This window comes from Myotis daubentonii, chromosome 13 (genome assembly GCF_963259705.1).
Source record: "Myotis daubentonii chromosome 13, mMyoDau2.1, whole genome shotgun sequence".
Lineage (NCBI taxonomy): Eukaryota > Metazoa > Chordata > Mammalia > Chiroptera > Vespertilionidae > Myotis > Myotis daubentonii.
In genome coordinates, this window is record NC_081852.1 from 54,138,297 (window position 1) to 54,166,036 (window position 27,740).

General features: G+C 45.9%; 1 protein-coding gene across 47 annotated transcripts in view; it reads left to right on the plus strand.

The window, feature by feature from the left end:
* The window catches only part of TCF7L2 (transcription factor 7 like 2), a 195,171-nt gene that overhangs the window by 140,758 nt on the left and 26,673 nt on the right, over positions 1-27,740 (plus strand). For all 47 annotated transcript variants that reach the window (XM_059661408.1, XM_059661415.1, XM_059661406.1 and 44 more), the window contains one exon: positions 27,049-27,181. In XM_059661408.1, the coding sequence (XP_059517391.1) occupies positions 27,049-27,181 (133 nt within the window). The remainder of the gene's footprint in view (positions 1-27,048; positions 27,182-27,740) is intronic.

Below are 27,740 nucleotides of genomic sequence, written 5' to 3' on the forward strand. Positions count from 1 at the left end.
GATGTGTGGTCTTGCGAGCAGTCAGCATTAGCAGGTCTGTGTTCTCCTCCGGCGTGGAGGTCTGTCATTTCTAATGATGACAATCCATCAGTCCACACAGTTCAAAATGAAGATAAATTGAATTAATATATGTGAGTTAAATGACTCATTGATATAATTATACTGTGAGGATTTCTTTAGTGTAACCTAACGCATTTAGTGGTGTTAATTGTAACGGCTTTGCATGGGAGCATTTAATTTCATAAGCAAACAGAATAATTTATTAATTCTCAAAAAGCTATTTCAAGGCCAACACGGAGAGAGAGATGGAGAGAGAGAGCAGGAGTGTGTATTTAACTTGATGTCGACTGTGGTCTTAGTATGCTTTGCATCATCACATTCGAAATTGATAAGGATTTTTTCCCCCCAATTCTAACTTTTATTGGTAGATAGACATATGTGCCCAATTCAATAAAGTATCAAAATGAAAGTGGGAAATGGGTACCAACCAGTAAATCTTAATAAGTTATTGAAAATTGAAGAGCACTGAATAATAAACCAGGTCTAATTGCAGTTGAAACGGTATTGGCGGCTGATCTGCCTGAGTAGGGGTGATAAAACGGCAGAGGAAGAGCACTGGATGGCGAAATCGGAGAAAGGGTAATAGTCAGATTAAATGCAAAACTCCACTCAAATATTGTGTGCAATGTAGGCATGCTGTGTAAACCCATTTTTTGCTGAAAAGCATGTTTTCTCTCATGTCAGAAATGATCACAGGAATCCTTTTAATATTCATTTAAATAGTTTTTAATTGGCTTCAGAGAGTTTAAAGTTCAGCGTGAAGGTGAGATCTAAGCTTACTAATTAGATCGAATGCAGTTTGACTCAAAGAGCAGACTTTATAATTAAGGAATTCCTTACCAAATAACACGTTTTGAAAACATTCTTTTCGCATCCTTGAGGTAAAAATGGTTTTCCTGAAAAATGTCCCCATTTTTTCCCCCCCAATAGAAATTCCTCTTAGAGAATGATTATAAAACCTTGCGTCGCTGGTTGGAAAACGACCGTCCGTTTTTCGGAGCAAACCTCTCATTTGTTTGTCATTGAGCCGGCATCCCGTGTGCAGGTTATTCTGAATGCTATTTCCCATCCGCGTGGAATTCTGACTTGCATGGACCGTTGTGATGAACACAAGTTGTTGTGTCTTATGTTTTCCCCCCACTAAGTTGTTTGATGCTGTTGAAATGGAAGGCTGAGTAGAAGGGGGCACTTAAGCAGTGAAGGGTTTTTCTTTGTAAATAATAGATCAAGAGCACTGGATCTGTATCTAATGGAGCTGTGTGCGGCCTCCGTTTCAAGGACAGCGCGGGGTTTTAAAAACCACAACTGCCGACCATCCCATCCGCAACCTGTGGTCAGTTTTGTGACTGTGTCTGTGTGTGTCTCTGCTGGCTTCTTGTGATTCTGTCCTCCACCTCCCCCCCTCCCCCTTTAATATGGTTTGCCGGAACGTCATAGTTGATTTCACCAACATAAAAAAGACCCCAAGTAGTAATATTTATACAGATCTTATATCTACCATCGTATCTATATAGGGAGAGACAGAGATGCTTCCTTACCCAATGCCTGTGTCTGTAATTGTGGAATGGTTTAAGGAAGTTTGGTCCTGTTTTACTGAAATGTATAAGTGAACCTATTTGACTGTGGTGTGCTCTACGAGAAAACATTGATATATGTTGTTGACATTAATGCAGAAAAATTGGATTGGTTATGTTTACAAACATATCTTGATAATTTGATGAAAAAATTTAATTGACCACTTTTTTTCCCTTTTCCCCTTTGGAGTTTATTACATTTATTCTTATATTTGTTGGTTTGAATCTCTATTTGAAAATCATAGATTGAATCCTCCAAGTATTGTTGGGATAGTTCGTGCAGTTCTAAAAAGCATGATAGGGCTTTGTCCCTCTTGGATTTGAATTAGTTATATTTTATCACTTGCAATCTAAATATTACACCTCATTAATATTTTTCCTTGTATTGTAAGAATACAAACGTGCGCCAGTATCTTAAAATATTTAATCTCTGTCAAAAGTGTCATTGAAAATAGAAAAATAAACATTAGATGTTAAATGTCAAGTAGGAGTCTATGCAAATAAAACAAAAAAAAAGAGTAAAGCTTAAATCTGGAGATTTCTTTGCTTATTTCTGAAATAGTGAATTGAAACAGTTCTTTTTTTTTTTCCTTTTTCTGTAAGCACATCCCATAAATTTGGCCCTATTTTTAAAAGGGTTAAACATAACTCCCCTATAAAATAGGTTTCTAGGTAATAGATTTTAATGCAAACATTTCAATATTTTTATTACGTACAAAAATATATGCTGGAAACTAATGCTCCTAACACACTGCTTCCTTGAAAGAAAATCATTAATCTTCTCAAATGTAAGTGTAAAGTTGATCCATTTTAGCCTTCTTGTCCATAAATCGTTGATTATTGGTTTTGAAGGAAAGCGCAGTATGAGTGTGTTTTGAATTTCAACTTTGAAATCATAGATGTACAGCATGTTCGTTGCAGTCAAATCACAAGCAGAGAGAGCTCATTTGAAATGATTTTTAAAGCATTTCTGTCAGAGCATTATTTATAGGAACGATAAGTTTCAGATTTTTAGGTTTCAGAAAGTTGAGGTTGGCCGGACTTCAAATCTACAATTTAACTGCTTTGAAAGAATGGCTTTGCTTGTCTTCAGGGGGAAACAAATAACTTGGGGACATCAGTTCATTCTTCTGCAGTCTTTCATCCCTAAGTATAACAAATTGCTTCTTTTATTAATGCGGTTCTTGTACCATCGGAGCAGTTCTTAGGGGAAAATAATCAGGAAGATATGTTTTGCTTCTCAGATGCTACAACCTGAAATAATGTTACTACGTTCCTTGAAGGAATTTTCTTCTCTTTCTCTCTGTTCCCCCTCTCTCCACAAATATAGCTCACATAATAGAAAAATTGCAGAAAAGGATTCAATGAGATTTCTTCTCCTTCCCTCACAGCATGATTTGGTTGGCTAGGAGAAGCCAAGGTATTGGAATATGATTATCCCTATTTAAGGGGAAAAAAATGATATAATTTGTCGTCTTACCCGTTCTCGGCATTCTGTGTGGTGCCGCGCTTAGTCAATGCCGGGAAAACAGCGGTCTGACAGCTAATAGATATCTCTGCCCTCAGTTGTTTAGACATTTTTGCCTTTTGTGACATTGAAGAAAAGACAAGGAAGGGAATGGAAGCAACTGAAAAATGTCAAAAGATCAAAAAATCAATGGGCCGCAGGAATGCAATGTATTTACCAGGGTGTCGCTGCTCTTTCTGTTCGGCCAGAAGTCCGGCGAGGCGCGGTGTCCGGGGCAGGCACCAGAGTCGCGTTGTTTCCGCCTGCCTCCCCGGGAGATGTGATCCGGAGCCCGGCGAGGCTTCAAAAAGCAGGCGCGTTAGCTCGCTCTCCCGGCACCCCCTCTCCCCCCATGAATAAGTAATAAAATAAATAAAAGCTTTTCCTTGAAGACTATACAGACCAAGTTTTGGGTGCTGTGTTTCTCTGTCCACTTCCAGGCGTTTCCCAGATGCCCCGGACTCAGCCTGGCAGGCAGATGGGGCGTAGGATGTACTCATGGGCATTTTAATTTGCTGGTCAGGGGAGAGCGCTTGACATTTTTATTATTTATTTATTTGATTTTGGAGGGGGGGAGAAGTCAATAAGAGCGAAATGGGTGATAATTAGGTGGGGCAGGTCCGGCAGATGAGTAATTGTTTTGTCCCTGGCTTGGGCTATTTGGACAAGGCTTAATATGTCTTGGGGCGATCAGTGGGGGGGAGTTGAGATTTTATTTGAAAACTTGTGTCTTGGGGAGGGTGACATAGGGTATGTGGCTAGTAAGACAATTTTCATTTAATAGAGAGAGGCAGTGTTGGTTGCTTCCCATAAAAAACTTTTAGGTTTTGGAACTGTAGACCTTCATTACCTTTTTCTTTCCTATTTAAAACTTTTCAGCCAGCTGGTTGTCTCTCTCTTTCTGTGTGTGTGTGTGTGTGTGTGTGTGTGTGTATGTGTTCACCTACACATTTGCCAACCCAGGAAAATGGATGAACCCTACAAGGCAAGGCTGCAATCTGTTGGGGAAATTTCTTTCCCAAGCCCTGTAGTTGCTATTTGATAGTAAGTGTGGTCCAGGCTGCATATTTTATAAACTTTCTATTAAAGTTGGGGCATGTTATCATAAAACTCAATTGCGATACTTTGTATGACGCTCTGGGATTGAGAGATAGACATAGGATTAAAAAAACAATTTCTAGGCATTTCTAGATGATAAATTTAATTTTCTTTGCTATTTGGAGGTCTTCTTTGAAAACGCAATTGTAATGAACGCATTCAGAACTGGAGAATAGATTTACCCCCGGCTTCAAATAGTCGACGTTATCAGGCGCTGTCATTCGTTCCTTCCTATTTTCGGGCTGCTAATTGATGTTTTTGATGTCAGCAAGAAAATTGAAGAAAATGTCATGTGTGAACCAGTGCGGAAGTTAATAAGATTGACTTCGTTGACAGAATTTACAATGAGAGCAGAGACCGCATAATGGGACCGCTGCGAATTCTTTGGAGTCAAAATTGACACCTCACGCTAGGCCAGTGGTCGATAGGAGAGATGGAACATTTGGGAAAGTTCCTAATCTCATTTTTCCCCCTTTACCTTTTGGTCTCCGATGGTTATTTAGCTTCACCAGCAGCTGTTTATCCAGGGGGCTGTTGCTTCGGACCACGCCGGGCCTTAGTTCAGGCTCCCGATGCCACCAACAATGCTTATTTTTTATGCTGTTTTGAGTTTGAAAGCAAAAGAGCCTTAAAAAGGTTAGATTAAGATGTGTCCTAAGGAAAGATATACTAATATCGGTCAGGGTCATTGCAAATGCTTGGGTTATGTGCAGTAAAGCCGAAACGCAAATCCCTCCCTGAATAAAGGAACCGAGTTGGCACTAAGAAATCAGTCCTTGAGCATAATAATAGAAGGCTATAACTCGCAAGTAAAAAAATAATCCAAGTTCTTGGCCGCATGTCCCCGACCCCCAAAAGAAACATTTTAACCATGGTGCCCCTTAAACTTTTTTTTGCAAGTTATGGAAAGTTTAATATAATAGTTTAATTTTCCAGTAATGTGGCAAAGTTTATTGGATTTGTGTGTATAATTATGGATTGGATTAGTTGAGTTTGGTTCAGTGCATCTGATTATCTTCTGCCCTTTAGGGAAATGCGCTAAAACCCTAATATGTCCAGTACCCCCAAGCGGTCTCTTTTTGAAGGCGCCGCACAAAATGTGGTCTCCACCAGCACTCGGCCTCCAAGGATCTTCCGTGAGAGACATTATTCTTGGAATATCCAATTAATTCCACCGGCAGTGATCAGTTAGCGCTTCTTCTTCCTTTCTCGCCATTTGAAATGCTAACACAATGAATATTTTCTCATTGGTCTGTGTCCCTCGGCTAAGCTGTTGCCGCGGGCTGAGAATTTCATCGACTGATGAGACCAGAGGCTCCGCCAATAAAAGGTTACAGTACGTGATTTGCATGCCAAGTGGGGTTTGGTTTCATGAACTTAAAAGTTCTTTAACTTTTATTTGACTTTTTCCTTTTGTTCAAAGTGGATTGAGGGGCGAGTATGTTTGTGAGTCTTTCCAGTCTGAAAATTAACCAGGGACTGAGTCACAGTGATATTTTGGACCATCCTCATGGAGACGGTAACGATGGCCTTTGTGTTACCAGCTTTTATGGAGAAAACCACCTCAACTCTCCAAGATCAGGTCGACAGGAAAGCATTTTTTTAAAAATTGTTTCGATTTTGTGTTGAGACCCTCTAGTATCTTTCAATGAATGGCTTGACATTTTGGGGAATGGTACTGTGAGAGTATCTTGTGGTACTGATTAGTAGTATTACTAGTAGATGAAATGACAAGGGAGCATTGAGTAGGGCATTTCTTTGGAGTGGTTGATAATCGGAATCTTGGGTACCAAGGAAATAATATCTTCTAGAGGAGTATTAGTCAAAGGCAGAACACCTTCTGTTTTCAAGGGCAAGTTGGAGGTGGTTATGGAATATCGAGTTGCATTGAGCACAAGAAAATGTGTAGCCAAAATACTATCAGCACCGCTTTTGAACCCAGAGTAGATGATAATGGATTAGATGGTAGCCTACAAAACCCGGCTTCAGAACTATTTCTCCACTAGACAAAGCCCCACGAAATAGAAGGCCAACTGCACTTATACTTCCGTTTGATTGGCTAAACGCGTGGCTCAGAAAAATAACACCTGATGGTGTCATCGTATCTCTTTCGTCTTCCAGAATCTTCCAAACTTGGATTTTATTAAGTCAAGATGCTCCCTGTTGATTGAAAGCCATAATGGACGTCTTCTGATCTAAGGAGTATGTGGTTGACACAAAGGAGGTGGGAGTATTATAATAAAGGTACCCCAATCCCTTCTCTAAATGGGGGAAAAAGGGATTGAGGTAAAAGAAAGAGTCAGCCTTCAAACCACTGTTATCTTAGAGGAAGGGTAATGCGATTGGAGACTTGACATATTTCAACCGAATGAAAAATCATGATACCTTTACCAAAATTGTTAGCAAAAGGGAACTGGCAGGGAGGGCGAGGAGTGGAGAGCAGTTCCCTCTTCTCCCCTCCCGCCCCCTTCCTCCTTCCTTTCCTAGCTGTCTGTGTGTGAGGAGCGAGGCAGGTGGCTCCCTGTGGCTGACTTTTCATGACAACATGCCATTAGAAATCGCCGTCCTGTTGATCAATCCTCTCGACATGACAGGTTTGCCGCAAGGCCTGGCTCTTTGAGCACCAGCACTGTGGCTTTTCCCTCCTTTTTTCCTGCACTAATTGGTGAAAGTTTTTTTACGGTGCTAGTGGCAGAGGAAATTTCTTTTGAACATTGTCACAATCAAGTTTTGACTTCTTTAGAATCGCAAGTAGGTTAAGTGAGTATCAACATTGGGGAGGGGGGTGGGTGGGAGGAGGGAAAACACTAATACCAAGGTACTGCTACCTAAATTCTACGATTGGAGTCAAATTGGAAAACAAACTAATTAGATCACACACGCGCGCGCACACACACACACTCTACAATGAAGCAAGCGTTAAAATTACGGCCCTTTTAAATTTCCATTACGTTTTGTCATGTTAGGGGGTCCAGCCCTGGCATTAGGGATGGGGAAAATATGTCCATTGTGACTCCTTAATATAATAAATGGATTTAAAGCAGCAATAATGCAGACATTACATAACATACTATAAATATCAAAAGCGATGCATAAGGCTTCTATTAGTGGAGTGCATTTTGCTCTGAACTACTGACATTCTTCTGTCCAAAATCAACATACGGAGAATAAACCTCTTGGCAAATGATTTGTTCTCAGATATTGATTCTTTATTGGAGCATCAAGAGGCAGTTCTGTTTCAGTTTTGCTGTTCTGGTTACATAGAAGATTATTTTTGTAAACCTTGGATATAATGACCTTTCACATTATTTAAGTCCAAACCTTATTTACCTTTCTTCTTAGAGAGAATTTGAATTTGAAATCTTTTAATATCAATGACTCAAAATATCTACTGAAGGTATTTGTAAAGGTATGCTTAAAGTCATATTCCTTGGTGATAGAATATTATTGGATGAAAAGTTTTGTTTAGCCTGATTGAAAGGGAATATCAATATTGAAATTTTGCACGTCACAGAATCTGTGTAGTACATTCTGGTTCTTAACTGTATACCATTTCAGATCATTCCTAATTGAAAAAAAAAAAGTGACCGAGGGTCTGAAACCCTACATACATCTTTCCTGTGGGTTTGCGATAACTATCGAGAAAAAATCCTGCTCAAAAATAAGGATATTGTACTTGTGATAGAAACATAGAAACCTCATGTAAAAAGGAGGTGACTTCTGTTCCACAGCAGATACGTACTGGGAAACGAGAATTACAGAATATACATTTCTAAGATGATTAGCAGATTGTTTAGTTAATTGTTTTAGTTTTAAGTACAAAGTGCAAAGGTGAGAGAAGACGCTAAAACGTCGTCCAGATTTACCCGAACCCCGTGTCCCTCCTCAGCCATCATCACACTAGCCCCAGTTGTTCGGTTATCGGGAGAGAAGTTCAGAAACCCCCACTGAAAGAAGCATCAATTCACACAATTAATTTTGCCATTGTAAAAATCATTTGTAAAATTTGCATTATTAACATTATCAAGTCACTAGTTGGTAAGACATCAGACATGAGAGTGAAGGGCAGCTTAGGGAGAGCTGGGCTTTAAACCCTCAGTAGATCGGAGTTAGGATCAAAGGCGCTTGCTTTATGTGGCTGTGCTAGACTTTGAAGTCGTGACTGCACCTACAGCACTCATTTCATCAAGTTCACTGGTGTCTTAATAGCAGATCAATAAGTTTCAAAGTCGGAGAGTTAATTTGATACTAGTGCTGATGCGGTCATGCTGGGGAAGCCGAGAGAGAGAGGCAGAGAAAGCTGCCTATTAACAACTCCGGCACAGAGTGCACAAGGATGCAGATTGCGGATCTGTCCGTGACCCTGGAAAGATAGGCTCTAGCCAGGAGCGAGGACGCCGAGGATTGATAAAGCAAGGGGGTCCTTAATTTAGACATCGCAGGCTATTTGGAAGCCAGTCTAGTCTATGCTTGCAAAACCTTCTGTTGAATACACACGCATGTGTGTTTGTGCACATATGTGCGTTTGGTATACATAAGCATGTGACATGTGCCGGGGGAGACACATGCACACGCTTTTCTGAAATAAAGGCGGAAATCTGCATAAGGACCGCTGCAGGTTTTATGGGAGGATGTGTGGAAAAATGGTGCAGAATCTGTAGTTTTTTAAAGGGAGCTTTGAAAGTGTGCTTACATCATAGGGGGCTATGCTTTTTTTTTTTTTTTTTTTAATGTGGCATTGGGAATATCTCTTTAAGTGAATAACACTTAGGCAATCATAATTTGATACAAGTCCATTTTGATCCACCTAAAAAAAAAGAGAGCTCTTCAAGAGAAATCTTAGCCCCAAATTTCTTTCCTTCTTCATAGCATCACTTGATGTGCATGCAAACAAATGGGATTCTCTGTGGAACTCTATCATCACTCCCTTGCAAAATTTTGTCTCAAATCTCCCCAGGTCTATGATATGATATGATACATATTATGATATATTCCAAAGGTTTGTTGGACATAAAGAGCCAATAGTTAAAGGCACTGGTAAATTGAAAGAGAGAGTAAAAGTTAGGCCAAAGGGGAATATTTGTATGTTGAAATTTTTTTCTTTGTGTTCAGTGGTTTGGTGGAGGTTCTTCTTACGGGATAAGCATAAATATTGTGGGGTGTGTGATAGAGGTGACATCAGTGGCTATTGCAGGAGGGGATTTGGGGAGAGGGCTTTTTTTTTTGGTGCAAAGGGAAGGTTGTAAGGATACAGAGTTCAAAGATACAAATTGCGAGAGAGTAGAAACCTTTAAAATAATTTTTTTTTATAAGAACTTTCCCATCTGTATGTACAGCACCGGCTTCCCAGCATCGAAGGTCAGATTCACACCCTTTTCGAACAAAACTCTAATTTAGAATGTTCATCTGAGGGTTGATAATGGTATTAGAAGGCCGGTGGGGTGGTCAGTGGGTGTTGTAGATTAGCTCAGTGGCCATTACGGCTTTACCTAGACCCCCACGATTCATTGGGTAGATTAACCATCACATCTGTCATTTTATCCCTTTTAGTTCTCCCCTTTTTACCACATTTAAAATACGAAAGGGGGGGTGGAAATATCATCTCGAAGACAATTTATATGGAGCAAGCCCACGAAGCACGCTATTCCTAAAACGTCTAAGAAATCGCCGTATAGATCTCTGTGTGTATATGTATAAGATGGTCATATGTGATATCACTTTGCATGACATAAAGATATAGATGTTGAAATGATGTCGGTGAATTCAGATAAGTTGGTTATGCCAGGTAAGCTGCAAGTTTTTACACCTAATTCCTCTTAGTTGGTCGTTTGCCTGTTTTGTAGAGAGAGAGTTTTGTGTTTTAATAAACACAAAACTGGGCTGGTTCTGTTAGTTTAATTTCTGACAAAACTTCCATTTCAACTTTGTGGAACCATAAATCAGATAGCCTTGCTTTCTCGGGATCATAATGGCTATTCCCTCCGTAACGGCAGTTCGGGTTCTGGTTGTGTTTGTGAGCAGGCTTTTTCGTTGCGTTGTGTTGTTTCCTGTGTGTTTATTCCGGGAAGATATCGCTGTTAAAGGGAACTTAGGAGTTTCTGTAAATGTAATGGTTCATCCTGAATAAAGCGAGAGAGACAGTGCTTGGAATCTGGGGAATAGAGGTGGAAGGAGCCGAGCTGATGAAGGTGTTTCTTGTCAAATTTGTGTAGGAATTATTTACCGTGCTGTCTTTCCGGAGCTGCTACAGTAAAAGTGAAGACGGAAAATTATCCCAGATGGGACGAATAGCTCGTTCTCTGTTCTTTTTTTAAAAAGGAAAAGATTTCAGGGGGGGAAAAAAAGTCGTTTTCTTTAGAAGAGTATGAATAAAATCTGGACAGCTGTCGAAAAAGATATGCCGTCTGCATTTTTTTTTAAAAAATTTCTAACCGCCACCATAACTAAATAGCTTGAATAGTACATCTTTTTTTTTTCTCCTTCATACATAATGATCTCTACTTCATTAAAAGCGTATTAATCTGGCTCCCAGTCTCTTGGGAGACACCTTAAGATGATGATATTGTGGGGTTTTTTTTTTCCCCCCCGAATTGTTTAAAAAAAAATTCTAGCAGATTTGGTCCCTGTCAGTCAGAAATAATTGTGTTCTTAATCTTGTCCCTGATGGATGACTCGGAGTTCAGCAACGGGCTGGCTCCAATGACAAATACAATATTAATATTCATTAACTGCTTTGACAATGCTAATTTTGATGCAGTAGTAAAGGGCCTTCCAAAGTTAGCGGCCAAAGCATCAGAGCTGCGCAAGGTGGCAAGATAATTTGTGCTGGTTTGCTGAGCTGAAGGCTTTTAAAGTCTCTAGCAAAAAGCTAGGTACCACAAACAAAAAAGAGAAAGGGAAAAAAGTTCTGAAGCATTGGAAGGCAGGGCTGCGGAAATAATACGATCACAGTCCGCTAAAAAATTTGACACCTCTGATGCAGTTTCTTTGAGTGAAATTTCTACAAAGTTGCAACAAAAAAAGCATAGCATGGTAAGTCAGCACATTCTTGATTTTGTTTAATCTTTTTGATCTTTTCAATTATCGCTATTTGAAGATCAATAGTCATTTTTTCCTACGATGCTTAGAAGACGCGCAGCGGTGGTTTAATATGTGTTAGGACCATTTGCTTTTAAAGGAACACATCCACAAGTTTCGGTAGGTTTTTTTTTTTTTAAGTTAGTCATGAAAAATGTTATACAGTAAATTGTTCTGAATTCTTTTACATTTTTGGTGTTTTGAATGGTCTGTTTTGGCGTTTGTATTCCCTCTCCCCCCCCCAAAAAAGAATTCAGCAAGGTAATTAAGATCTGGTTGTTGTCAAGAATTTCGAGGGACTTTTCAGCCGGCAAAAAAAAACAAAAAACAAAAAAAAAACTTAGGAGTGAAGTGGTCCTCTAACTTTATCTAAATTCAGCCAGTTTTCCCTTCTGTCTCCGAATGGCATCCGATAGCTATTAAAGCTTAACTTCGCTGGAGAGCCGCAAGCCACTACTTTCACCAACTTAGGTGAACTTCTGTGGACTATTGAAATTGCCTTTATGTTTGCCAAGTCGGCAAACAAAATATCAGTCTTTGTTCTTTTGATTGAATGCTGGGTTGGAGGGTGAAAGAAAAAAAAAGTAAGAAAGCCCTGCCTTTTTTTTTTTTTTCAACACCCCCTCCCTTTTTTGGGGGGTGGGTTGTTGTGGAACCGGGGGAGCGCCCATTATTGTGCCCTTCCCTATCAAGCGAGATAATTCTGTGAATGGGACTGTGCGTGAGCATCCTGTCTGGCGGCGCTGCTGGTGTGCGTGGCTCCCCTGCGCGGCGGCGGCTGCAGGGCGGGTGCTGCCCTCCAGTGGAGCCTGCGGCCGGCGCGGGCCCGGGCGGGCGGGCGGCCATCGGGGCGCCGGGCAGCATGCCCGCGGGCCGGCCGCACGAAGGACAGCTCCGCATCCCGCTCTAGATGGTAAGCGGCCCCCGCGGGGCGGGCGGCCGGGCGGCCGGGCGGGCGGCCGGGGCGGTGCGGTGGCCCGGGCGCCGTATCCCCGCGCCTGCCCGGCCGGTCCCGCTCGTCTCAAGCCCTTGCATGCTCTCGAGGTTTGCTGTCACTTTGCAGTAACTTTAAGATTGATGCCCCTTTGCCTGGCAAGCTGCCCGACGGAGTAGGTATTTTTTTTCTTTTTTTGTAAACTCCCCTTTAAAAAAAAAAAAAAACAACGAAAAAAGAAAATGACACTACTTTTTCATTCCAAACTTTTAGCCTGGGACTACAGGACCCTGCTTTATTATCCTTGGTAAACTCGGAAATGAGTGTTTGGGGAGGGGGTTTCGTGTCTTTGCGCCCACCAAGTCACAGCCCCTCTCTCCTCCCTCTCCATCCCCAAATATTTTCCTAAAGGGTCCGATTTTTTTCTACTTTTCCTATATTTTCCTCCATTTCCCCCTTCCTCCCATCTCAAACTTATTTATTTAAAACAACAAAACAAAGTTTTGCTGATGATGTGGGTGAGGATCCTTGGATGTTAAGGGACATACTGTTGCCTTTATTTCTTCTCCACATGATCGTAGTTTCATGCTGAAAGGGAAGGAAGCTCGCTCTCTCTGATTTGGGAAAGTTTTTGTTTGTTTGTTTAAAAATCCCACAGAACTTTACAGCATTTGATCACTTTCTGATTTTCTTATGGAAACGTTCTAAGCATGTGCGTCCCGGGGTCTGGCTGGGGCCGGAGCCACGGGACAGCAGATATCCGGAAGCAGGGTCTTAGGAGGAGTTAATTTGAAGAAATTCACGAGATTTCCCCGTTCTGGTGAAGGAGGAAGAGGACGAGGTCTGTCTGGAATGCGTTGCCTCATCTTGCTGTTTTCATGCTCCCTGCCTTTGGAGACGGCCGGAAAATAGATTCCGAGCCCAAGTTGCGCATCCTGTTGGCTGCACTTTATAAGTTATTGTTGCTGAGTGGCTGGGAGCTGTCCATCAGTGGGGAGGGAACTCGCAGTTGACTTAAGAAATTGCATGTGTGACAAAGGCAGCTGGCCGAGTGTGGTGGTCCCCGTGAATAGAGGGAGGGGAGCAATTAGGGGGCTGTGTGGTTGGGGCTTTTTACTTGTCAAACGGAGGCTCGTTGCTTTTGTTGTCGCCGTGTAAAGGGAAATAGCAGGGTTTTGTTTTGGTATTAAGGGCCTTAAAGGTTGCTGCCTGACACTTGCACAGAGGCCGGAGAAGTCCAGAACATGGGGCCCCGGAGCAAAATTTTTAAAAAGAAGAAAATGCAGAATTCTCACTTTTTTGTTGTGTTTAAGCCTGTCCAGCCCTTGTATTTTTGGTTTGTTTTTTTTTTTTGGCGGGGGGGAGGGGGTGAGGTTATTAACTTGTCCGGTGTATTAACAGATTGCTTAAAGACCAACGCCATGGCAACAGTCCTGTGGTGGGCTTGGAGATAAACATCTGGGCCGTGGGGTGGATAAAATAAAACCATCTCCTCCTCTGTTAGCTGTCCTGCCGCCAGAAAAAACCAAACCTTTGCCACTGGTCTTGCTTCCAGCGACACAGGTTCAGGATGCCTGGCCGAGGGGTAGCAGGGGGTTTCTTACCTGCATGCAAATGGGGTTGTGTGTGCCTCTGAAGAGGGGGAGAGGGTGCAGAGATTTAACGCTGGGGCCGGAGAGGCATTCTGGGCGAGTTTGGTCCTCTGCAACTTTCCTCTGGCTTCAACCCCTCCTGGAGCCGCCACCCTCCCACCCTCCCCTCCTTCGCGTAAAATTGGACCATTTCAGGCTGTGATGTCTGAGTCTCTCAACTCCAATTAGCTTAAACCCACACAAATGCACCTGGCCCTGGATCCTATGAGAGCCCCAGGAAAAGTAAGTCGGGTTCATGGGGTTCAGGGACTAGCATGCGCTCTCTCTCTCTCTCTCTCTCTCTCTCTCTCTCTCTCGCTCTCTCTCTCTCTCATTCTGGGCAAAACTCACAAAACTCAATAGTCAGAAAGCAAGTTAGTGTTCCGACTCCTGGATGCCAGTGGACACAGGAAGCTTGTCCTTCTGTTTCCCGGGAGGTCGGGACACTCAGGCACAGTCTCTTACTCTAGGAGCAAAAGACGGGGTGTGTGTGCGTGCGGCAGGCGAGGCCCTACCAAGTGTCACTCCCGTGTCACGGTGACAAGAAAATATACTTTTCTCCTCCCTCCCCCTCTCCCATCGCAGCCCTCTCCCTAAGAAATTTGTTGTGAGGGATTTGACAATGTCGCAGATAAAGTGCCTGCCTCCCGCCTCGTGCTGATCATTCTCCCTCATGGCCGACCGTAATTTCTTAGCTACTCTTAGAGGTGGCTCTGCCCCTGCTGCCCAAGGTAACGGGTGAGGGAGGGGGTTCGGCTTAGGCGCCCTGAGCTGCCTGGGAAAATGGGCCTTGCCCCTTCCTTCATGGATTTTGTAGTGGTACGGATCAGAAACTAGAAGGAGTTTTTAAATGAAAAGCCCTTTAAAGTAATATGATCTGCAGCCAAGTGAATTGGTTATTAGGTTGCCGTTTGTTTTGTTTTTATTTTCTGTTTTGATTTGGCTTTTGAGAGATGTACGCGGAGGGGGAAGAATTAACAAAATAATGATAGACACTGTGAATGAGAACCCTGAGCATCTGGAGGATGCCAGGACAGAAATCTGGAGCCATCTCCATCTTTTAAGATGTTTTCTTCTTCTTTTTTCTTCAGCTCTTTAAGTGAAAGCAGTAAAGGGAGGGGAAGCTGGGAGGAAGAAGAAAAGTGAGAAAAGCAGTAAGGGAGGAGGAAAAAAAAAGCTGGCCCAGTCCCATCTTGAAGGTACAGAGAAAGTTTTTGTGAGGTGGAGAGAAAGAAAACCAAAGCTATTATGTACCCTAGGGATGCGATTTTAGTGGGAATGGAATATTTGAGTGGGAAGGGAGGCACAGTGGCCTCCGGGCTCTCTCTCTTCCAGCAGTTGGGCAGTTGGCACCTCAATTTGAATTGCTGGGTGAGTAGTGGTGTGTGTGCGTGTGTGTGTGTGTGCGTGCGCGTGTGTGTATGTGTGTCCGTGTCCTTACTTATGGTCGTGACCATTAAACCTCTGTGCTTTTTTTTAAATTTAGACATTGGGAAAGAAAAAACAAAACGAGAATAAATGGTCAATTCAAGCTGTGCCCTTTTGTGATGTACTTTTCATGGCAGTTTTTGGGGGAGGAGGCGAAAGGGTTAAAAAAAAGATGGGGTGGAGAGAAAGCTTGACTTTCATCCCAGTCCTCAACAGTTCTGTAGCCTGGCAGGTCCCGCTCCCCAAGTGCAAGTGCGCGTGAGCTGGGATCTGGAAAGGGGTGGTGGGCTTGGGGTTTCTTCTAACAAACAAATGTGGTGTTTTATTTTTTTCCTTCACTCACCAGGGTGGGCTCCACTGGAAGAAAGAGAAGGAAAAAGGATACTGCCTCACAGAGGACCGTACTTTCTCAAAGCTCGAACATTTTTCCTTTTCTTTCTTTTCTTTCCCTTTCCCTTTTCCTTCCTTCCTTCCTTCCTTCCTTCCTTCCTTCCTTCCTTCCTTCCTTCCTTCCTTCCTTCCTTCCTTCTTTCCTTCCTTCCTTCCTTAGCAGTAAGGATTTTACAGTAGCAGCACTTGTGTAAACTGTGTATTTTGGTTTCATATTTAATGCTGACTTTCTGTGGCTCTGTCTTTAGTTGTATTTCTCTTCCATCTCCAAAGTTAGATGCTGGCCTTGTAGGCTACAGTCTTGCTTGTGGCGTTTGCATTTTCTGAACTTAATATGAAATGTGTTCTGGGAACCTGAGCAAGAGGCCGGTGGCCGCCCACTGTGCTCACGCTGCTGGTTAGGAAGACGGCCTTTTCAGTATCAGCCGTGGGCTGAACTGATGGGCCAGACCCTTTGTCACGAGCTCTAAGGGCATTCGTTCTCTGCAAATTGGAGGTGGTTCCTTCATTATTTGAAGTAATTATCTTCATTATTACTTTTGTTATGTTTGTGGTTGTTGAATGGCCAAACACAGAAACATGTGCAGTGGCCGATCGGCTCTTAGAACCAATATCTTGGGGAAGAAGGAATGAAGCAGACCACAGATTCTAAGAGTCCTTATGTTTTCAAAATCATGAGCCCTGTATGTGGTATTAAAATACAAAGAGGTAGATCGGTTCTCCAGTCCCGCATGAAGGAATGACAGATGTAGTCTTGGTGTTCCTTTCTGGTTGCATGTAAGTTTCTAGCTCAGTGTAGGATTGAGAGCTCTGGGGAGGAGACTGCAGGCTGGCACTGCAAATGGATCCGTTGTGTGGGTGCAAATTTCCCACCCAGCACAGTACCCTGTTTCCAAGACTGCCGAAAGGTTCCAGATCTTTCCTGGACTCAAATTACTTGGGTTACTTAATCCTGGTCCCGCTGCTTCGGAGATGGTTAAGTCTCCATTCTCGATATCTTAGAGGAGGGGAGTTCCTTTCAAAGGGTAAACTCTCGACTCCAGTGGTACAGTTATTAGGATCTTTGTATTGTCAGTTCAGGCCGCTGCATCGGCCTGTTCTGGAAGCAACAGAGCCTGCAACCTTATATTCTTCGGGAAACCTCCCCTTTGTGGTTTGGGGCTGGTGGGGGCCCGGCTGCGCTCTGTAGTGGAATTCTTTCCTTCTGTCATACCCGGGACGCGATGAAATCCTGCCAAGCCCTCCTGACCACATACATACTTCCGCACACATTGGAGGATTTTTTTAAAAACTGAACTTTGCCTGGGTCACTCACGCCCTTGTTACCTTAAACTTCTAGCCGGCCAGCTTGCGATCAGAGGGAGCAGCAGCACTGCGTCAGTCCTCCTCGCCCCATGGCGGCTCTGGGTCCTTCTCACGTGTGTCATTTATGGGGGCTGTGGGTGTCCGTCGAAGGATGCCCATGTTGGGGACACTGACGGGACAAAGTGGAGAGAACAATGCAGCTCGCCTTTGCTCTGTCTGCCTTTCAGGTCCGTGCGGAATTCCCGCGGAATCCAGAGTTCCTGGCTCTTGGGCCACACGCTCTTTCCTGGGGAGAAATCTACCTGCTCTCTCAAGGAAACCGCTGTTGCTGGAGCTTTTAGCAGACGTCGTGTAGCAGGCCTGGCTTTCAGATGCAGAGGTTTAGATCGGAAAGTTAGGTCCAGGGTGAATGTGAAAAACGGAAGACATTTTTTACACAGCTGTTCGTTGTAAATAAATTAGAGAGGTGGGATCGGATTTTGCTCACTGCTTCTTTCTCAAAATCCCCAGGATGTAATAACCATTATGTACTTACAATTTATTCCTAATCAAAATTGGTGATTTCCTTTCCATTAGTTTAGGATTCTGTAGATTTTGGGGTGGTTGTGTTGGTTTTTTTGGGGGGGGGGGAGGGGGAGGGGCGAGTGGCCTGGAATTCATTATTTTTTTTAAAGTTTTCAAGTTGAGCCTTTTGGACTTCTTCGTTTGGCAGAGGTTAGCTTTATCCCTGGCACTGCTTTGATACAGCCGGGCCCTCGTACCCAATTCCCACATCTTCTCTGCATATTAGGACACGTCACAAGGTTGATTATGTTAACACTAATCGTTTCATTCCCAAGTAGGAGAGACATATCTTGCAGGAAGGTGGAGATTGCAGATTCCTGGGCAATTTCTTAGGGGCCAAGTGGCTGGTTCTGCATCTCTGAGACCTGGTGGAGGGTGAGGACAGCCAGGGATCCCCGTGGACAGCACACCCCCTCCCTGACGCCTGCCAGGGATGCCTGGGATGCCCTGGCTTGCTCCTGGAGGGAGGCCAGCAGGAAGCAAACACTGGGACTCACTGGTCAGGGGCGAGCCTGGACCAGCGGGCCAAGACTGTCAGCTTACAAGTGCTTTCAAGGGTAGTGGGGGGTGGGGGTTACAATAGGATGCTTTCTTTTTATTGGGAAATAAATGAGAATGAGTGGAAATAAATTAGGTTTAATGAACTTAACTAGAAGTAATTGTTCAAGAGCCTGTGTGAAAGCACAGCTTTGCTGGGCTGGGCCTTGGCCTCTACGTTCACAAAGCCAGGCAGCTGGAGCACATCTTTATTCTCCAGGTTAAAATAAATGTTCCCTGCGTGCTCCCCGCGCCCCCCTATCCCCCCCCCCCCCGCCCCCCACACACACCTCCTGGCCCAACCCACCTCTCCCTTCCTCCTTTTTGGGGATTAAGAAAAGGTTATTAAGAAGAGCTGAATTTGGCCCCCTAGACCCTTAGTGCTTGACAATGTGGCGTGTTACTAGCTGGGTTGTTACATTATGGAAGGGGCAAAAGGAAAAAAGAGAAAGGCCAAGGGCTTAGGATGGTTTGAGTTAGTTCTATGTATATGCATGTGTGTGTGAGAATTTGGATGAAAATTGTCTGCACACTTATTCTCTCCCTGCCTGCCCCGCTCAGTCATTTCCCTGCAGGAAGAATTTTAATGCCCGTGTGAGTGCCTGAGAAACTGTGAGTCGGCAGAATTTTGTCGTTGGCAGGGAGCATCTTGTCCCTTCCCCTTCTTCCGGTCTAAATGGATCTGACTGGGGAAGGGGGAGGAGCCCGCCATTGATAATGTACAAAACACATAAGCAGCACCCCAGAGTGTCAGGCTCCCGGGGTCACAGACCTGTGACTTGGCAGCCCTGTGGCTCCATGATTCCTTCGCAGCTGGGCCAGGGGCTGTCCGCTGGGTGCTGAGGCTGCAGGGTGGGGGAGGGAGGTGCTCCTGTCTGCATCTCACTGCAGATCTCCTTTCTCTTAACTCCCTCATTTCTCCAAGCAAACCTCGAACCCCGTGAAGCCTTCTCCTTTTTATTTATTATTTTCAACCGGCAGTGCTGTAGCTATCAATAGAAGTCTTGTCCAGGGAACAAAGCGCCATTAGCCGGGGGCGAGGCCTCCGAGAGGAGCTTTCTCCTCCGGGGAGTGAACCCCGGGCACTGCCCTAGATGGGTCCTCGCTGGCTGGGCTTCTGATAGCTGTGACTCCGGAGAGAGGGTAAAAGGATGAAAGAAACCCACCCGTTTGGCCCAGGGCGGAAGTGTGCCTGCCACCCTTCCCTCTGTGTGTGGAGGAGGTCTGCAGGCTACAGCAGCCAGATGCTCACCTGATACGTTGGGGTGGGACTGTGTGCACAGGCCTGGGCCCAGGTGGCTCTGTGTGTCTCCTTGAGGTGGTTGGAGCAGCTGCAGTGGTTGCTAGTTTTGGGGGGTAACGGGTTGTTGAGGTTGGAGGTTTACCTTTGCTGACCATTCCTACCCTCTGGCACATCGTCGGAGGAAAAAAGAACAAAAAGGACTGCTTGAGTCATCAAGGGGTTGTTGATGAGTACGTAGCAGCCCCTGGCAGCCCCAGCCCCTCCTCTTCTCCAGCGCTCCCAGCACCCCGTGGCTCCCGTGACGTGCGACACCCGTTAACATGTTGCTAGTCGCCATTGGCCTCGGTGCAGCCATAGTAAGTGGCGTCTGAAAAGTGCATTGGAGATGAGCCATGAACCCAGGGTGAACAGTGTCCCCTCCTGAGCCAGGGAGGGCTGGTAACCTAAGACCCCCGAGACCTTCCCCATCCCCCCGGGGGAGGGGACAGGCTGACAAATGCTCCTCTGTGCTGCTTTTGTTTTATTGTGCTGGGCTCGCAAAGGCGCTTTCTGGCCCCATTTTTCTTCTGCAGAAAGGGAGAGCAATAGGGGAGCATTGAAGAGGAGGCCGGCAGAGAGGCCGGGGCTAGCAATGGCTCTATTTGTTTCCAGCGTCCGTTGATTAATAGGTTGCGAGGTGAATGGCGAGCTTTCTTTCCCGTTGGGTTCCCCACAGTTAGAGAAGGTTGAGGGGTTGGGTTAGAGGAGGGCCAGCAGGGGACCTAGAGGGCCTGAATCAGTCTTCCACTCGCCAGCTTCCTACTCACGGGCAGCGCTCCGGTGGGTGTGTGGGCGCTGGCGACGAGGGTGGCATGGCCAAGTTGCAGAACACCATGCTTCAGGGTTCTCGAGAGGTCAAAGGTCAGCCACAGGGGCGCCTCCTCCGCTCTCTTCCCACTGCAGTTGGATGAATACTTCAGGCAGAAAAGCTCTGTGCTCTTCAAGGGCCGATGTAAGACCCTTTCCATATAATTTAACTGTTCGATGCTCAGATCCCATAGAGCTTAGTGCACAGACCCTGGAAGGCATTGCTTTGGGTACCCACGTTTCTCCAGGTAGAAAGCAGAAAGCCCCAGCGATGGGAAGGCAGACGAGGATTTGGGTTCCTTTTACGGGTAAATAGGTATTGTTTGCTCCAGTTAACGGGTTCAGTTTTTGAGCTGACTTTTTTAGTGTCTGGTGAGCTGGAACTGACCACATAGAATGTGTTTCTGCCCAGCTGGTGTTGCTCAGTGGATTGGGCATCATCCCATGGACCAAGAGGTGTCCTGAGTTTGATTCCTGGTCAGTGCACGTGCCTGCATTGCTGGCTCAATCCCCAGTAGGGGGCGTGCAGGAGGCAGCCGATCAGTGTGTCTCTCATCCATGTTTCTGTCTCTCTCTCCCTCTCCCTTCCTTTCTCTCTCTCTCTCTCTCAAATTAAAAAAAAAAAAAGTGTTTCCATCACCGGAATCCTGCAGCTGCTTGTCTATATCGTAGAAGCAGAAGCATCTCATTACATCTTGACGCCCCTGCCCCCCATCATCCGCCACGCGCTGTACACACCCCTTGTAAACATACTTGGAGCCGTGGGGCCAGGGTGGAGCCAGTCCTAACTTGGGGTGTCTGGATGGGTGTGCAGGGGACGTGGTTTGCTGAAACTGGTCTAAGTTCCAGAGGTTGGTAGGTGGGGGTTTGGGGACAGTTCCCGTTGTGTCCAGAAGCATCTGTGTCCAGTAGGGAAGACTGGCCCAGGTTGAGTTCACGGGGGCCAGCTCACTCCAGCACGGCAATGAACCCCATCCCGAAGCCGGTCTCTGCAGCCCCAGTTGGGGGTGGGGGGGCGAGTCAGGCAGGTGAGCACCCGAGGCCTGCAAACACGACCTTCCAAGGCCTGTGAGTCAGGACAGATTTCTCACCTGTTAGGTGGAGTTAATCACAAGTGCCAGCTACTTCATGGGGTTGTTGTAAGGACTTCATAGAATAGAGTGTGTCACACCCAACACAGAGGCGGGTATAGAGCCCAGCCTCCCGAATGGTGCCAGCGGGGACTGTGCTGGTGCTGACTGGGCGGCTTCAGGAGCTGCAACTGGCCAGTGCTCATCTCCCCTGACCTCTGCCCAGATCATCCGGACAGGAGTTCTAGGAGGTTCCATGGTGTGGCTGTGTGTGGGCATCTGTGACCTAACTCCCTGAGCTTGTGTGGAATACTTCGTGAAGGTCTGCTGTTTTTGTGGCTCAGAGATTCCGAGTGTTCAGCATATTCTGAAAGGGTTACATACCGGTAACCCCGACTCTCCAGGTAGCTTCCTGTGACTGCCACCACCATGACCTTGAAACATCACTGAGGGCAATGATTTTGTCCCCCCCAGGTAGTTTAGAAGCCACATTTAATACTTAGATAAAGCAGTTACCTGAAAGGCACCTGGTTTTATGTTGCAGGTGTTGACTTAAGCACTGGAGTCTGTGTCAAAAGATAAAAGGGGGAGGTGCTACTATTTCAGACTGATTGTCCCATGGACCCTCTGAGCATAAATAGTTACTTTGGTTTAGATTTGCTGCCTGCATTTCTGGAGGGTTATCGGTGTCCCTCCCCCAAGAAAGGTACTTCTTACATCTGAATTTTCTTAGGGCGATACAGTTTTGAACCCAGTTCTTAAAGACCTTTTTAAAAGTGGGAGTGGTTTGAAGAAAAGGTGGGTGGTTGTGTGTTTCATTTCTATCAGCTCTGACTTCAGGGCCCTCACCCTGATGCTGGAAGGATCTTGGTCATCTTGAACTGTTTATTTCACCTTCAATTCTTCTGTGACAGTCTTACTTATTAGCTTAATAAAGTGACTATTTTTTCCAAGGGAGATCGTAAAATACATACATTTTTTAAAAGTATTTTATTGATTTTTTACAGAGAGGGAGGGAGAGGGATAGAGAGCTAGAAACATCGATGAGAGAGAAACATCCATCAGCTGCCTCCTTCACACCTCCTACTGGGGATGTGCCCACAACCAAGGTACATGCCCTTGACTGGAATCGAACCTGAGACCCTTGAGTCCGCAGGCCGATGCTCTATCCACTGAGCCAAACTGGTTAAGGCAAAATACATACATTTTTAATTGAATAGCACGTTTTTAAGAAGGCACCTGAGGATAGGTGGTATAAAACTTGCATACACTCTTGCTCCATATTGAGCATTCTTACCTTTGCAGTAAGCACCGTCTGTGGCTGCGTGTTCCCCCTGAATCTAATGAGAAGAGACGGGAGGGGTAGTGAGCCTCATCTTCCTCATTAGACAAGAACATCCTCTTGTCAAAGCAACCCAGGTGCAGGAGGCCCGTGGGAGTTAGGCCCTAGCTTTCGCATCTATGACCACATTACTCATCATTACCGTTCACGGGGTGGTGTTTGTCAAAGCTTCCTTTGCGTTGCATGTGCAGCTCTGTGCCAGGCACTGGGCTAAGCACTGTACGTGCAGGGTCTCTTAATTTTTACAACTCTCTGAGGTAGGTACAGTTCCCACCTGGAATTCACAGAGAAACGGAGGCCTAGGAGAGGTTGTATAGCTAATCCGGTGACGTAGAATTTAAACCAGGTCTTCCTTGAATTCACGGATTTACCTTGGCCACCGTGGGCATGCGATGAGCTCTAAAACCACAGAAGGCCCTGTGGGAACAAGGGTTAGGCTGGGTGGCTTCTGAAGCGACCCCCCACACCCCCCGCCTCCCTCCTCCCACCCTCCCCTAGCTCTGTGCCACGATTCTGCATAGACTCCATGCAGAGAGCACTCTCATTGGCTGCGATGGATCTGTGAGGTTGGCTCTGTCTTCTCTTCTTATACTTGCAGTTGCAATTTGATGGTTCTTGTGCAATTTGTGAGATTGTGCTCAGCACTCGCACAAGCTGGGCATGACAGGGGACACAGAGTTCTAGAAGACACAGTCCTTGTGCTTAAAGAGCGTAAGAAAGGTACATACGTGACCCCAGCAGTGGGCGTAAGGCAGCACAGGAAGAAATGACGCTGGGGTTCTGAGGCTGGAGAGACGAGGCTTTTTCAGGAAGAACATCCTTTTGTCAAAGCCACCCAGGTGCCGGAGGCCCATGGGAGTTAGACCCTAGCTTTTGCATCTGTGATCACATCCCTGCTTTGCTTGGGAACCAATCAAACTGGAGAGACTTGTGGCTACATTGTGTTGTAATGAGCTTCCTGGTAGGCAACTAGGGTCAGAAAACAGCACCATGTCTGCTTTCCCTCCAAAAGGCACCACCAATACTTATGCCCTAGCCTGTTTGGCTCAGTGGATAGAGCATCAGCCTGCAGACTGAATGGTCCCAGGTTCGATTCCGGCCAAGGGCACATACCTGGGTTGCGGGCTCAGTCCCCAGTAGGGGGCATGCAGGAGGCAGCCGATCAATGATTCTCATCACTGATGTTTCTATCTCTCTCTCCCTCTTCTTTACTCTCTGAAATCAATAAAGGAAATATATATATATACATATGTATGTGTATATATATGTATATATATATGTATGTATATATATATATATGTATGTGTGTGTAGGGGATTTGAAGTATTGTATATATATATATACAATACTTCAAATCCCCTTCACTCCACCCCTATGCTTTCGAGTTTAGACCAAACAGGAAAAAAACAGTTGGCTAGGTTCAGGTGTGCAAGTAGTATCAGGTGATGGCAGCCAGGACAGGTGCCCAGCTTTTGTTGGAATCATCTTTATACATGTACCTAAGAGAAAGGGAGACTTAATTTTTAATACATTATTATTGATTTCAGATAGGAGAGAGAGAGAGAGAGAGAGAGAGAGAGAGAGAGAGAGAGAGAGAGAGAGAGAGACATTAATGGCAAGAATCATTGATCGGCTGCCTCCTGCACACCCCCTACTGGGAATCGAGCCCACAACCTGGGCAGGTGCCCTGACCCAGAATCAAACCGTGACCTCCTGGTTCATAGTTCAACTTCAACCACTGAGCCACACCAGCCGGGCTAACTTTTAAATTCTGCGTACATCCAAATAACACCACTGTTGCCCAAAAGCTGTCTTTATTCTTTGCCGGACAAACAGAGAAAGGTTTCCCCCCCATTCCTCTTAGTCTTGCTTGAAAGACAGCTGTGCAATGGGCACTGTCGTACCGCAGCCAAAAACCCCAACATTGGGCAGCTTCTCCCTAACAATCACAGTAACAGTAACAGTAACAGTGTAGTGAGCCACCTTCCTGTGCTTACCTGTGGGAGGGTTTGTGCCAAGCCCTTTCTGTGGATTCTCTTACACACTAGGACTTGACTGATGAGTAGGACAGGTCTCCTAGGACCTGTGTGCTTGCCTGTGCCTGCCTGGCTCTCTGGTCAAGGGATCATGGCACTCAGCGGGACCCAGGTGAGACTTCCTCAGGTCTGTACCGGAAGATCGCCTGGGATCAGGGAGCTGAATTGGTGATAAGCATCCTGAGAGATGCCTAACTCGAATTGCCAGTTTCACTGCCCACTCCCAGCCCTTGTGTGCCGCTCTCGGGTTTATACATTTGCTTCCTTCCATTGTGTACGGTAGTCCGTTCCCTGGAAGTCCTTCCAGCTGTGAGTGACCATCCTCCTTCCCCTCCTGGGCTGTCTGTCGTTCTTCCCTCTGGTTTCACGGTTTTCCTGCAGTCACTTTAAACTGTCTGGGACTGGCCTGCTTTCTTTCATTTCAGCGGGTGTGTATCTTCCCAACCAAATGGAAAACTTCGGAAGGCAGCAACAGTCCTTTTCCTCTCCTCTTAATGGTCTTCGCTTCATGTGACCACGGCGGTCCCTTTCCCTCCCTGCCTCTCCATGTTCTTTCCCTCTCTACCCCAGCACACAGTGGGAGCTTGCCTGTTGGTTACTTCTCATGCTGTCCTACTAAACAGCAGCATTCCCTAAAGGACTCCTCAGTGCGCGCCCGTGAGTGTTGGGGCAGCGGCCTCTCCTTCCACTGCCTTTGGCCTGTCCAGACCATCGGGGCTGCTGGTGAAGGATGTATTACTGAGTTCCAGAGCTCCCCTCCGCTTTGGCATTTTTAATGTCGGTGCTTTTTATTGATTTATTTATTATTTTCATGCTTTGATTGCACACTGATAACTCACCACGCAAGGCCCCTGTGAGCCACCAGCTAGCGCTTTCTCCCAAAGCGTCCAGTTGTTTATAGGCGTCATTAAATCAGGCTGTGGGAAGGCTCGGCCTCTTTTTCTGTAGTTTTTTTTTTCTTTTCTTTCTTCTGGAGCATCAAGAAGGTGATATTTTTCTTTCCAAACATATTCATGTGAAAGCGAGAAGCACTTTTTAAAGATGCCTTCCCCACAATGAACTGTGGGAGGAAATACTCTATGTTGTACCCCTTCCTCACCTATTTACCAAAAAGAAAAAAGAAAAAAGATGAGAACTAACTGCGGGGTGGTCCCTGAACTCGAGAGGCGCTAGTGAGCAGCCCGAGACCCTCACTTTCCTTTTCATGCAATTCCTCTTCCTTGATGTTAATGCAAGTTGTGCCCTCCTAAAAGTAATAAAAGGAAATGAAGACACGTTCTGAAATGAAACTTGACTCTAATCCATTCATCATCTAATACTGGCCTCTTTATCTTCCCTGGTACCTAATCTGGTTAAATGTCCCTGTTGTAGGATTTTAGTGAAAATCCTCTATTGGGAATAGGGTTTTTTGCAATTGGATTACTCTCAGTAAATGGCCCAGTAGTTCGCTTGTTTCAGCTTAATTTTTTTCTTTGTGATCTTGCTGGGCTAAGTTGTAGCATGGCACAGTGGAGGGGGCGTGGGGTGGGGGAAGGGGAGGAGAATAATTTGGGAAAGTTTGGTCATGGCAACTAGAAATATCTTCAAGATGCTTTTCTCCCCTCTCCCCCCGCCCCCTCCGCTCTCCTCCTACCTGCCCTTACCAAACATAAAAATGCTGGTCCTTTGTTTTTCTACAACTGCCCATTTCTAAAAAGCATACCTTTTATTAGCCCAATTCATCATCATCCAGCTAATTTATTAGATTTCCCTGATGACTTCCTAATGAAATTCCTAATGAATCAGGCCTGATGTAATCTGCATAAAATATTCAGGTGCTAGCCTGGCAGTTTAGAGCTTTCTGATAAAGTTCACACTCCCAGGCAGGCCAGGAGTGGGGCTTCTCACCCACCTCTCTGCAAAGGATTGTGGCATGCCCAGGGCCCTGTGCTGCTGGTTCGAAGGGGCAGGGAGAGGGCAGGGGTGGGAGGGTGGAGGGTGGAGGAGGAGGCTGGGTGGGTAGATTGGGCCCTGCTGGGTTTCCTTGAAACTGAAGGTTTTCCTAGACACACACACACACACACACACACACACACACAGGAATGCAGTATGCTTGGGAGATTAGAGTACCCACTTCCGTTGTACCTGCTGATGGGAAAAGTGCCAACTCTCGGGCTCCATGATGGGGTGGTGGTGGAGAAGGTATTTTAAAAGCCAAGCTCAGTGGGCAGGTAAAAACGGAAGTATACCTACCCAGAGTGCTGTCTCGTAACTGTTATTTTTGATGCATGGACGGGGCCAGGGCCGAGGGCGGAATTGAGTGCATCTGATGATGTCCGGGTGGGAGCGTGTGGCCGGGGAGCCCAGAGCCCTGTGCTGCTGGGACCCGGCCTGATGGCGCCTCTCTCTGTTCCTCTCCTCCCACAGTCGAACAAAGTGCCCGTGGTGCAGCACCCTCACCATGTCCACCCTCTCACGCCTCTTATCACATACAGCAACGAACACTTCACCCCGGGAAACCCGCCTCCACACTTACCAGCTGACGTAGACCCCAAAACAGGTAGGCCATGTGCTCAGGAGGGCGTGCTGGTCTCGGGGTCCCCACAGGACCTGCTGGGAGGCGAGAAGGGTGGGGACTGGGGGTGGGGGGCGGGGATGTGGGGGGCTCCTTTCCCTCTCCTGGGTGTTGAAAAGGAAGATGGGGAGCCAGAGCCTGCGGGGGACTGTTCTCTCTTCGGGAAGTCTCTCCAGAGCTCCGGGTACCCGGGCAGGGGCTGCCTTGGGAACCTGGCTGCAAGTCACTCGGTGTTTTTCTGGAGGAGCTTACAACTCCTAGAGCCTCAGGCAGACTTGGAGGCAGTAATCGTTCTGGAGGCATCTCATGGGCTCCTCCTGAGGTCCTTGAGAGCCCTAGTGCACGGCTCCCTGAAGCCCTGGTCCCCTGGTGGCTAAGGGACCCCAGTCACTTGATGATGACTTTGGTGCGGCCTCAAGAAACCACATTGCTGGGCTCCGCATTCTCTGTGCTGGTTGATTTGGCATCTTCCTCCCCTATAACATCCTGGGCATTAACAAGCCCATTTTACAGATGTGAAAACCGAGCCCCCAGGGTTTCTTCA